At 49.0% G+C, this 11540-nt stretch overlaps 1 protein-coding gene across 1 annotated transcript; it reads left to right on the plus strand.

The window, feature by feature from the left end:
* Nucleotides 1-476: 476 nt before the first annotated feature.
* On the plus strand, nucleotides 477-10603 carry CFAP161 (cilia and flagella associated protein 161). Its single transcript, XM_045901681.3, has 7 exons — nucleotides 477-545; nucleotides 1536-1625; nucleotides 2186-2418; nucleotides 3626-3710; nucleotides 7280-7438; nucleotides 9181-9254; nucleotides 9831-10603. Exons 1-7 carry the CDS (start codon nucleotides 477-479, stop codon nucleotides 10048-10050), a joined length of 930 nt encoding a protein of 309 aa, XP_045757637.1. The 3' UTR covers nucleotides 10051-10603.
* The last annotated feature ends 937 nt before the right edge of the window (nucleotides 10604-11540 follow it).

Here is an 11540-nt window from a genome sequence, read left to right on the forward strand (position 1 = left end):
GGTTTCTCCCTTTTGAGGCACTGACGTCGTTGAGTAATCCTCCCTTCCCTCTTTCCTCCATGTTACTTTGGTCTCCAAATTTCCGCATGGAGGATGCCCTGTCTTAGGGTTAAGGTGGGTCCGTTCAAAAGCTCCTCCCTGCTGTCTCAACAAGTGAGGGATACTTTACTTGCAGGGCAGTTTTCGTTTGGATTAAAAAAAAGAAAGAAGGAAAAAATGTTTTAAATGTTTAGCACCTGAGGGTTGGAGTCCGTCCACCTGCCTGCATTGCAATTAAATTCGGGGGAAATCACGGACTCCAGGCGGAGAGGGGGCCGCCCTTACTCCCCCATCCCTCCAGCGCCCCCCACCCCCGGCTCCTGGGCTGCCACTGATTGGCCAGCAGGCCCCGCACCTGGCCAATCGCTCTGGGCCGGTTGTCAAGGCGACGAGGCACGCTAACACTGCAGGTGGCGGAGGGCCGCGGAGACCGCAGGATGGCGCAGAACCTGTATGGTCCCCGAGTGCGAATGGGCAACTGGAACGAGGACATCTACCTGGAGGAGGTACGCAGGTGTGGCCGGCGCGGCTGGCCCACTCCTCAGGGACCTTCCGACCCGCCCCAGGTCCGGCCCCAAGGCGGCCGGGGCCTCCTTTCTCCCCCAGCAGACACCCAATACCTCTAACCCTCATACACATAATAGGGTCCCAGAAGGAGAGGAGAGATAGGAAGGAGCAGACAGATATTCAAAGAAATAATGGCAAATCCCACGTTTGATGAAAAAAACAGTCTACACATTCCGGCAGCTCAATGACTTCCACGTGGGATGGACAGGAGGCAAGGCCCCCCAGACCATAGTCATCCTCTAACATCCAGACCTCTAACATCCCACCCGGATCTGAACGCCCTGGGAAGTTCACCGGCAGTCCCACAAACCCAGGTCTCACACCCTGCCACTCTCTCTAGGGGTCCCTTGGTCTCCCAAACCCCGTGCCTCTCCCTTAGCGTGCCCTACCAAGTTCTCTCCATCCCTACAGACTTCAGGGTTTCAGGGGCTGAGGTCGGGGTGAGGAGGAGGCAGGCTCTATGTGAAGGCACTGCCCCACTCCCACTCCCCCACCCCATCATACACACACCCTCCTAGGTGTCCCTGTGGTGTCCTTTTCCCTGACATTACACTCAGACAAGGCCTTGGGCCATCAGGTGTCCCATCTAGCTGGGGGTGGGGGTAGGGGTGGATAAGCAGGGGAGACCTCTGCTGGGGACACATGGCCTCCAAATGTTATTCCTGATTGTCTCTGGATGGAGTAACGGAGGATGATGTTTCTTCGTCTTTTTGTGTGTGTCTTCCTCATTTTTTCAAACATTCTACAAGGGAGTAAAAAGATTAAAATAAAGCTAAACCAATTTCCACCATTCCCATTACGCTCACGTTTCTTTTTCTCAAATTTTGCTTTTTCAGCTTGATGTGCTTCGGACCTGTAAGCTACCAGTGTCTATAAATTGAGGACTATTGTAGACTTTTTGTGTTTTCCTTCATTTTCTCTTTCACCAGGAGGTCATGAAGGACTTCTTGGAGAAGAGAGATAAGGGACAGCTTCTCATACAGAGAAACAGGAGACTCAAAGAGAATCTTTTGAGACCGGTAATTTTAAATTTAAGCACTGTTTCCAAAATTCTATCGAATTAAGTGTGAATGTATGTTAAGCAAGCAAACGTTCCATAAATGAATTATCATTTGGAAAATACCGGGTTTTTTCCCTTTAGATCTGAAAACCACAATGTTTAAAATTCCCTAAGATTTTAGAAACAGAGGAGAAATCTGCTCTTAATTATGTTTACCCACATTTTCCAAAATAAGAAATGAGCGGATCAGTACAGGAATCTGTAAAACGCCCCTTAGTTGGGTGCTCAAGACATTTCCAGGAAGTTTGAATAAATTAATAGTGGAGTCAGCTCATGTGATTTCCTTACTTCGTTTGGGATTTTGGGGGGACTTTGGCAAAGTGGGAGGGGGTTGGCAGCAGGGAAAGGAAGAAAATGAAGGACTTGAGGGAACCTGAGTTATCACAAGTCACCCGAATGCTATGACCCCTATCGAAATGGGTCCTTGACAGTGAAGGAAAGAAGGTGCATCTGGCAGTGGTCTCTGCACTGGCTGGTGAGGACGTGCATGGTTGGTTTGAAAAACTATTTAAATTGTAGATGCAGCTTTCCATAACTGAGGATGGGTACGTTCACTGTGGCGACAAAGTGATGCTTGTGAATCCTGACTACCCTGAGACAGAAGCTGATCTGTTTTTGGGCGGGGACCTGAGCCTGTGCATGACTCCGGATGAAATTAAAGCCCACCTGAGTGACGACTTAGAGGTGCCCTGTGGCCTGAGCGCAGCTCCAACCAAGATCCCCGTTGGCAGAAACACTTTTATCATTTTGAGGTAGAGAAACTTCAATTTTCAGCTCACGTTTATCATAAATATGTTTTCACTCAGAGCTTCAGGAAGCCCTGGGACTGGAGCCGTGCTGTCTGGAGGTAAAGGTGATGGGAGAGGGTCTGTGCTGGTCCCGTCTTGCCGTCTCCCCCGGGGATTACTGTTGGGGGGGCCTTTACACGCCCTTCACCTTGAACAGCAGGATCACTGCTAATTTGTGTTCAGTTATAAACACTTCATTCAAAAGTATTGGATCTAGGAAACTAAAATCATATTCTGCCTAGAAGCTGGGTTTTCCAAATAACATCTGCGGATGCTTTGAGCTCATCTGAGTGTTTTTGGTGTGCTTAATGTTGCTATTTTTAGAACAAAAATAGTTCTGTGCAAGGTGGCACTTGCACTGGGATTTGTTATTTTATAATTAATTATTTACCAAAAATGTAGTTGGGATCTTGAAATAGGCAACTAAATCCTTAGAGAACAGATACATAATAACAATGAAAAAGTATTGCTTTTACTTTGTTAATTAAATAATGATAGCAATGTTCAGATGACAAGAATATAGCCAGTCCTTTAAGTCTTTATTTTTTTTAAGATTTTATTTATTTGTCAGAGAGACAGAGCGAGCACAAGCAGGGGGAGCGGTGGGCAGAGGCAGAGGGAGAAGCAGGATCCCCACTGAGCAAGGAACCCGATGGGGGGCTTGATCCCAGGACCCCGGGATCATGACCTGAGCTGAAGGCAGGCGCTTAGCCACCTGGGCCACCCAGGCGTCCCTCCTTTAAGTCTTTAATTCAGAGTTCCTTCGAATACTGATAATTTATGTCAAGACAAATAAAAGTTGACCACAGCTTCTGTGTCCTGGAGGATTAGGAGGGAAGACTGTATTAAGTGTGTACACCTAATTAGATGTCGCTCTTTATCAGGATGTCCACACACCCAACCAGAATCCCTCAGTGGAGGATAGCATGACGTGCTCACAAAGAGGGGATGCTCCGCACGCTGGCTGTGCGAGGAGACAGGGACAGGGTGCTAGCTGGATTTGAAAACCCAAAGAAAGGACCATTTTGAAAACGTTTAGCCACTTAACCAGTTAATGTGTGTGAATATACATTATCAAGAAAACTGATGATAAACAAAATTGCCTATGCAAACAAACAGAATGTAGAACGATTCTAATGGAGTTGACATGATGCTTACTCTTCCCTGACAGTGCAGACAGAAATGCCATGGGTCAAGTCCTTAGATATGGACAGAACTTCTGCCTTGCCATAACGGGAGGATTTGAAGACAGAATGGTGAGTCATCACGGTGCATGGCGGTTTGGGGCCAGGAGTTTTTGTTTCCATGTGGGCTCATGGCCGCCTAGGGAAGCGGACCAAGGACTCTGCAGGTGCATGCTCCACCTCTGGCTTCTCGAGCCCCTGCCCGCGGCTCTCGGGCCACTTCCTTCCTTCTAGCTTTTCGAATGACAAAAATATACCCTTAGACGCTAAGGAGTAAGGGAGAAAAATCTGCAGTGCAGCTGACAGAAAGCAAAACTTTATGCCACCTTCATCTGTAAGTTAATGGTTGGATTAATTAATCATCATCTCACAGGGGTCAATGTCCCCAATGCTAGCAAGGTATGTTACCCGATAACTTTTTTTTTTTTTAACTTGATCTTTTTCTTCCCCTTGCGGATTAGGAGGGTCACAGAACCAGATAAATTTGGGTCTAACTCTAGCTGAGATGTCTCTCTATAGGGTGGGACCTCAGATAAATCATTTAACTTTTTTGAGTCTTTCTCATCTATAAAATGGGGATTATTATACCTTACTACATGCCATATCTATCTATCTATCTATCTATCTATCTATCTATCTATCTATCTATCATTTATTCACTTAGTCATCCAAACAAGTCTTTGAGCTAGGGACTATTTTACCCCAATTTTACTGATGGGGAAACTGAGGCACGAGGTCAGGTGATTTTGCCCCAAGTCGCTCAGTTGTCGAGTGCAGGATGGGTACCACTTACCATTTCTCACTGAATCAAAGCTTGAGGTAACATTATTACCTTTTATGCCACCAAGACAAATCAGCGTTGCCAATCAAACCCCTACATACCATAGGTGGTAAGTGCAGCCTGATTTTAAGTGTAGAAATTGCAGAAAATACCATATTGTTGAAAGAGGGGGAGTAAATCACTGTTGTGTTATCCAGAGATCAGCACTACTAACATTTTGGCTTATTTTCTTTTACACTCTTATTTTCCCAAAACAGATTTAAAATACAGGGAAAGTTACAAGCACTGTAACATGTAGATACACCATTTCTGGTCTCTCTCTCTCTCTCTCTTTCTCCACCCCCCCTCCTTTTCTCTTCCCCCCAATACTGTCCTTAATTCTCCCATCTTTGTCTCCTATAAATCATCTGTCCTCTGTCCCTGTACTTACTTGTGTTTATGTATCTGTTCTTCCATAGATTATAACATTTTATCATTTTGTTGGTAATATTTCCACCCATTTTGCTACTTAGCTTTTATTATTTTAATTTTTTAAATTTTATTTTTTTGGCTACTTGGCTTTTAAAGCATAGTTGTGCTAATATATTTTTGAGTAAAATGTATCCGTGTTTTCCTTCGTAATTCCTTCCATTGCTCAGTACCCTATAAAGTCTGCTCCAGAGATACCATAAAAAGAAGAACTTGTATCGACTTCTCAGTGTCTGAAGTTTAACTTCTGCTCCTGTTTGTTCTTTATCTGCTTGAGATTTATTTTGATACAGGGTTCCGATGCAGACATGCGATTTCCCCCAAATGACTAATCAGCTGCATTTGGGTTATTTCTTGAATAAGTGTTCCTTCCCTCACTGACACGCAATGCCCCCCTTTCCATCACTGCATGCTATCTCTGAGCTTCCTATTTTAGCCCTTTCAACTCAAATTGTGTATTTTTATTCTAGAATTGTACTTTACAATATAATAATATATTTTGACAGCTCATTCGGCTAGTTCTCTCTCATGACGCTTCTTTGAATTGTATTAGGAATTAACCTCTCAGTTAAATGCAATTATTTTTGCAAATCCCTCTGCCCCTGTGGGGAAAAAAATGCATGTGGCATTTTGATTGGCACTGGAAAATTACGTAAATTCACGTATTTAGGGCTTTACGACACTTCTTTTTCTGAGATGTCTCGCCATTTATTCATTTATTCTTTCTGGTTTTGTGGTTTTCTTCCCATGGATTTGACACTGATCTCGCTAAGGTTGTTCCCACGGTATCTTCCACTGTGGATGCTCCTTGTAGGGAGGCCCTTAGTCAGTTGCAACAAAAATATAAGAACACCAATGATGTTCAGACTCACCTCTGATGAAATCCCTCACTATTATTATTTCTAATGGTTTTCCAGTTGATTTTCTCATGACTTCCCGTAGATGGTGCTTTCATTCTCAAGGGATGACGATTCAATCTCTTCTCAAATTCTCTTATTTCCGTTCCTCAACTTTGAATTAGCATGCGTTTCCGGGGCAGTCACTAAAAAAAATCTGGGAATACCGGCCTTCTAGATTTGTTCCTGATTCATTATTATTTTTCTTTACATTAACAAAGCAGCGTTTGTGGTTTGAGGTAGATACTCTTTGCCATTTGAAGTCTGGGTTTTCCAGTTGCTCTGGATCTCCCCGACATTTCCCCGATCACCAAGAGTCAAGCCTAAGTGTGTCTTGGGCCTGTCCCGCTTCCCTGCCTGTGTCCAGCTCATGGTCATGCCCATGCGTCTCCCTTCATAGTACTCTTGGGCCCGTCTTTTCGTCCCCAATGCCAGGACCTCAGTCCAGGTCCCCATGGGTTGACCTCTCTTGTCTGTCCTGACTTCAGACCATGGTAGTTGCACGCTGCCAGATTGATCCTCTAGGAGCTCAGTTTGGTTAGTGCTGCTATTCACGGTGGTATTTAAGACCCTCTGTGATGTGTCCCCACGGTGGTACTTAAGACCCTCTGTGATGTGACTGCACCGTCCCTGTCCACGTGCAGCCAGCCCCTCGGGCTCCCAGCACCACACTGCCTCCTCCTCGGAGGCTCTCCTGCGCCCCTGGGCAAGCATCCGTCCTCACCTGTGCCTGCCTGCCTGCCGCCCTTCCCCGCCCTGCTGGCCAGCCATACCTCCCAGGTGTTTACAGGTGCTTCCAGTCCCATCCTCCGTCACTCTCCTGCCTGTGAGGAAAAGCCTCGAAGAGAGTAACTCATTTCTGCCTTCCCCATAGCGAGCGCCTCATGGCACAGCTTTGCACATGAAAACCTGCAGAAACAGGCAAAAACAGCCTCCAGCTTCAGGGTGAAGGGTCAATCAGTAAAGAACTAACAAGCAACTAACGTTTCCGACTTTTCTGCAGGATGGGGTGCTTCTTGGCCCAGTTACGGGTGGCCAGATAGCTGCCGAAATAAGTCCCACGTGTGGACGTCAGCTCCAGTGGGACATGGGCCCCCTCGGGGGCACAGAGCAAATGTCGGCTGTGATGGTGTGGGTTGTGAGGTCCCTTCATGCAACAAGTTTCGTGCAACACCATTTCTAAGAAGTAAAACCGTGGTCCCGGCCTGAGCCCTGAAAAGGAGGATGGGGAGCAGGGACGGGATGAGGAGGAGAGAGTGGGTTTGGTACCCAAAGGAAGGCAAAGCAGTGGAGGTGATGTGGGGAGGGGGCGGGTGGCCTCAGTATTCTGAGATGACATTTCTAAAGTGGAGGAAACCTGAGTGTTTTCACTATCAGCAGGAATGGGATTTTCCAAAACTGCTTCTGAACGCGCCGGACACCCAGCCAGTCGGCCGTTCACTCCCCCAGCTTCTCCGGTTCTGTGATGTAGCTCATCCGCGCACTATCCTTTTCAGCTGTATTTATCGAGTGATCACAGGACCCTGCTGAAGTCGTCGAAGAGGTCTTGGCTCCAGGAGGTGTACCTGACCGATGAGCCCTCCTACCTGAACTGTTGGCAGGCTGCCTTCCTGGACCCCCAGCTCCGCCTGGAGTACGAAGGCTTCCCGGTGCCGGTGAGCGCAGCCCGGGGGCAGCCCTTCCACGGGTCTGTACGTCGGGGCTTCTCATTGCCGTTCTCACTGCTGGGCATTTCCCCAGAGCTCGGGCCCCGCAGGACTGGAACCCCAGGCACGGTCCTCACAGCAAGGCGGGTCCGGCGGGCCAGAGGCATTGCTCTTGCTCCTGATGCAGTGAGCGGTTGTTGGAAGTCACGGGGAGAGCATGGGATTGCAGCGGGCATGGATTGGAAGGGTTGGCTAGCGGAGGTGGCCACCCAGAAAGGGCCCCCCAGTTCCAGGCCCCAGGCACCCGCCCGGCACAGTGCGCTTCTCTGCCGAGCTCTGCAGGTGGACCCGGGCTCCGCAGGGTCTCTCCTCTGGCGCGGAGGATACACACACGGTGCACACTGCTGCCCGCCCGACCCATTTGCTCTCTTGAGCAGGCCTCTGCCATGCTTTGCTCTCCTGGAAACTGCTTCCCATCTCCATGATTTCAACCTTCAGCTTCACAGTCTCTTTCTCCGTGAAACAGGGGTGATGACAGTATCTGCCTGATGAGGTTTGGTCCGTGCGTTCGCTGTGCTCACTAGAACAGTGCCTGGCTCCCAGCGGCTCCCAAGCGTGAGCCTGGTTGTCGTGGTCGTGGCCGGGCTTGTGGGAAAGCACTGGGCCGGCCCAGCAGCTCTGTCCCCTCTACTTGCTCAGGCCTCACGTGCACACAACTGTCGCTTGCACCCTGGGAGCCTCAGCCCTGTCCTCGCCTCCTTGTGGCACTGTGCCCTCCAGCCAGAGCCGCCGGGAGCAGCTGGGGTTGGAGAAGCGAGCTCCCCCCTTGCTGCCGCGGGCCAGGAGGCACACGGAGGGGGCGTCCCGGAATTTGGGCTTTGGTGGGGGGATTCAGGGAGCTTCCCAGGAAGCAGCGTTCTGCTCTGGATGCCGTCAGGAAGTGGGAGTAATTCGGGGACGGGCCTCTCAGCTCACCTGAGCTGGGGGGCGGGGGCCCGAGCGAGGCTCCCGCTGTCCTTAGTCAGGACGCAGCTTCCGCTCACATTAGCCGGGAGGGGCAGGTGTCGGGTGGTCTGCCGCTTGGACGAGGCGCACGTTTAGTCTGTGTTTGGAGGCGATCACAGAGCGGTCTTCCTTCTGCTCTGACCCTTCGTGGGTGCAGGGTGGCCTGGTCTGATGTGGGCATCCGCTGATGCCGAGTAAGTCCCACCGGAGTGAGCGAGGGCTTTGTTCTTCCTCACACAGTGTTTAGCTTCCATGAGCCAGGAGTTTGAAAGACTATGTATTTTTTTCCTGATTATAAACAATATATATGCTCACTGAAGGAAAAATCAGAAAAGCACAACAAATAATATGCAAATAACCGGTAATTCATCCCACCTTCCAGAGAAAGCTGCTGATGTTTATCATCTCTTTTTCCATGCATGTCTTTTTATTTTATTTAATTTTAAATTCTTTTAACAAAATAGGACATCAGCAATATCCTTATCTTCTCCACCACTGATTATATCTCACGTTGTGAAGGATCTTCTCCAGTGTGGCTCTGAGTGATTCTAGAATGTTCCATCCTGTGTGCACCTGCAACGCTCTATGTAACCAATCCCTTATGGTTTGGCTTCTAGGTTATTCTATCTCTCTATTTTTTTTTAACTACGTTTAAACGAATATATAGTGTATTTCCAAATGTTTGCCTTTAGTAATTGGAGGCCTTAGTTCATAATGCAAATAACACGCTCTCTTCATCTTCAAAGGCAAATGCAAAAGTTCTCATCAGTCACTGCCACACAAACCGGGGACTGGCAGCCCACCGATACCTATTCTTAAGGTACATGTTGCTTGGTTCAGCAAGATGCCATGAATAGGGGAGAGGGATGTATCTATAAGCAAAGAAGCTCAATTGACTTATTTTTATCTATTTATTTATTTTGGTGGGGAAGGGGCAGAGGGAGAGGCAGAGAAAGAATCTCAAGGAGACTCCATGCCCAGCACAGAGCCCTACATGGGGCTCGATCTCACGACCTTGAGACCATGACCTGAGCTGAAATCAAGAGTCAGACGCTTAACTGAATGAGCCACCCAGGTGCCCCAAGCAGCTCGATTCAAAGAGTGTGGCCACACACACAAGAAGTCCTTTGATGATGAAGTGTTGTCACAAAGGACTCGATGGTGTGACAAATCCTACCCGAGGCCCTCATGTCCCACAAGTCCATCCCAGACAAGAGGATTTTAGCTATAATGGGACCCTTTGTTCCTCATCATTGCCCGAGCAGGGTCAAACATCCGGCAAGCAAGCTCACCCTCCCCGAGCCCGAGTCTGGGGCTTGGGGTGCGGGGCGGACAGAGTTACTCACCCAGAGCCGCTCCTCCGTTTCCAACCAGTGTCCGTTCTTTCTTGCCCCAGTACCTATTTTGGAAAGGAAGTGGAGGTGGCTGCTCACACACATCTGGATTCACACAGAGTGGAAAAGCCGAGGAACCATTGGATGTTGGTGACTGGGAACCCCCGGAAAGACTCGTCCACCATGTTGGACGTGGTGCCCAAGCCGCTGGCAGAGGACGCCCGAGCCCTGGAGAGGGACACCCGAACCCCAGAACAGGGCGCAGACCCCGGGGCTCAGTGACCCCAGGTGCGCGCGCTCAAAAAACCTAGCTTTGCCAGGTCGTGCCCCAACCTATTTTTAAGCAAACATGTTTTTTTATGTTAAAACAAAGGCTATATGGAGATTATTGAATTTGTGGTGGGGGCCTGGGACACAGGACAAACTGGCTCTAAGAAGCAGCTCCTAAGTGGTATTTGAAGGTGACAGATGATATTCCTTTGTTGATTATTAATTCCTGAAGAACTTTAGATCCTATTTAGCAGTGGCTTCTACAAGCTATCAGACCACATGGGATTCCTTTCACTCCCCCCCCCACCGCCCTTCTCCCCACCACGTGGTGTACTAAGAAATCAACAATGTGTAGCTGTGAGCTGTAGCTTGACCTTGGAGCTAAATGTCTTCCCCCTTGTATGTTTGCTTCTACCTCTGACTTAGGGGGGGTCAGGACCTCTACCTGACTGGTCACACTATTGAGTAATGATTTTCAAAGGGCGCAATCTCTTTAATCCTTGAAATGGGCACATTAGCCGCGGCACCTATGTGATCAGAAAGTTCCTGACAAAATAAATATGTATCTTTCCATGTATTTGCTCATCTTCATTCTTTGTGGCGTCCCCGTGACGTGTAAGGTAAGGAGTTCTCGTAGGATGGAGAGTCCCCCAGCCCTGCAGGTAAAGCTGAGTCGTATGGCTGTCTCTCTCGTAAAAACACCAAGAGGCAGAGGGGCGCCTGGGTGGCTCAGTCGTTGGGCATCTGCCTTCAGCTCAGGTCATGATCCCAGGGTCCTGGGATCGAGCCCCACATTGGGCTCCTGGCTCAGCGGGGAGCCTGCTCTGTCTGCCTCTCCCCCTGCTCATGCTCTCTCTTTCTGTCTGTATCTCTGTGTCTCAAATGGATAAATAAAATCTGTAAAAAAAAAAAAAAAAAAGGCAGACAGTAAGTCTCAGGTGGTGTAGATGTGTTTTAAAGAGACGGTGCGTCAAGCCAGTGTGGATCGACCCTCTTGAAGGAGGCATTTGCCAGCAAGTGCTGCAGGACTCAGGGCGCTGGTTCCTGTTCCTGTCCCTGGCCGTGCATGGGATTTACCCAGACAACGTTAGCCATTGCTGATGCCTGGGCCCCAGCCCAGAAATTCTGACTTAATGGTCGGATTGCAGGCAGCCAAGATCGAGACCCACTGCGGTAGGAGGCAGAGGAGGAAGCAGTGGGTCCTTGGGGGGTGGTCAGAGAAGGCTTTCCTCAGTGAGTCTCAACCGGGCTGCACTTCCGAATCACCGGAACAGTGTAGACACGCCCAAAGCGCACTTGCATGCCAGACCAGCAAATCAGAATTTCGGGGGTGGGGCTTTAAAAAAATACAGATGCCCTGAGCCCACCTCCAGAGATTTTCACTTAAGTGCCAGGGGGCTGAGGTAACAATGTTCTTGAAAACTCACTGTTTTATTTTCCTGTACAGCCTGGGCTGAGCACCGCTGGCCGGCGAGCAGAGCTGGGTTTGCCTGGGTGTCTCC

The sequence above is a fragment of the Mirounga angustirostris genome, unplaced genomic scaffold (assembly GCF_029215605.1).
Source record: "Mirounga angustirostris isolate CCGP_5_RB_7025 unplaced genomic scaffold, mMirAng1.0.hap1 SCAF_9, whole genome shotgun sequence".
NCBI lineage: Eukaryota > Metazoa > Chordata > Mammalia > Carnivora > Phocidae > Mirounga > Mirounga angustirostris.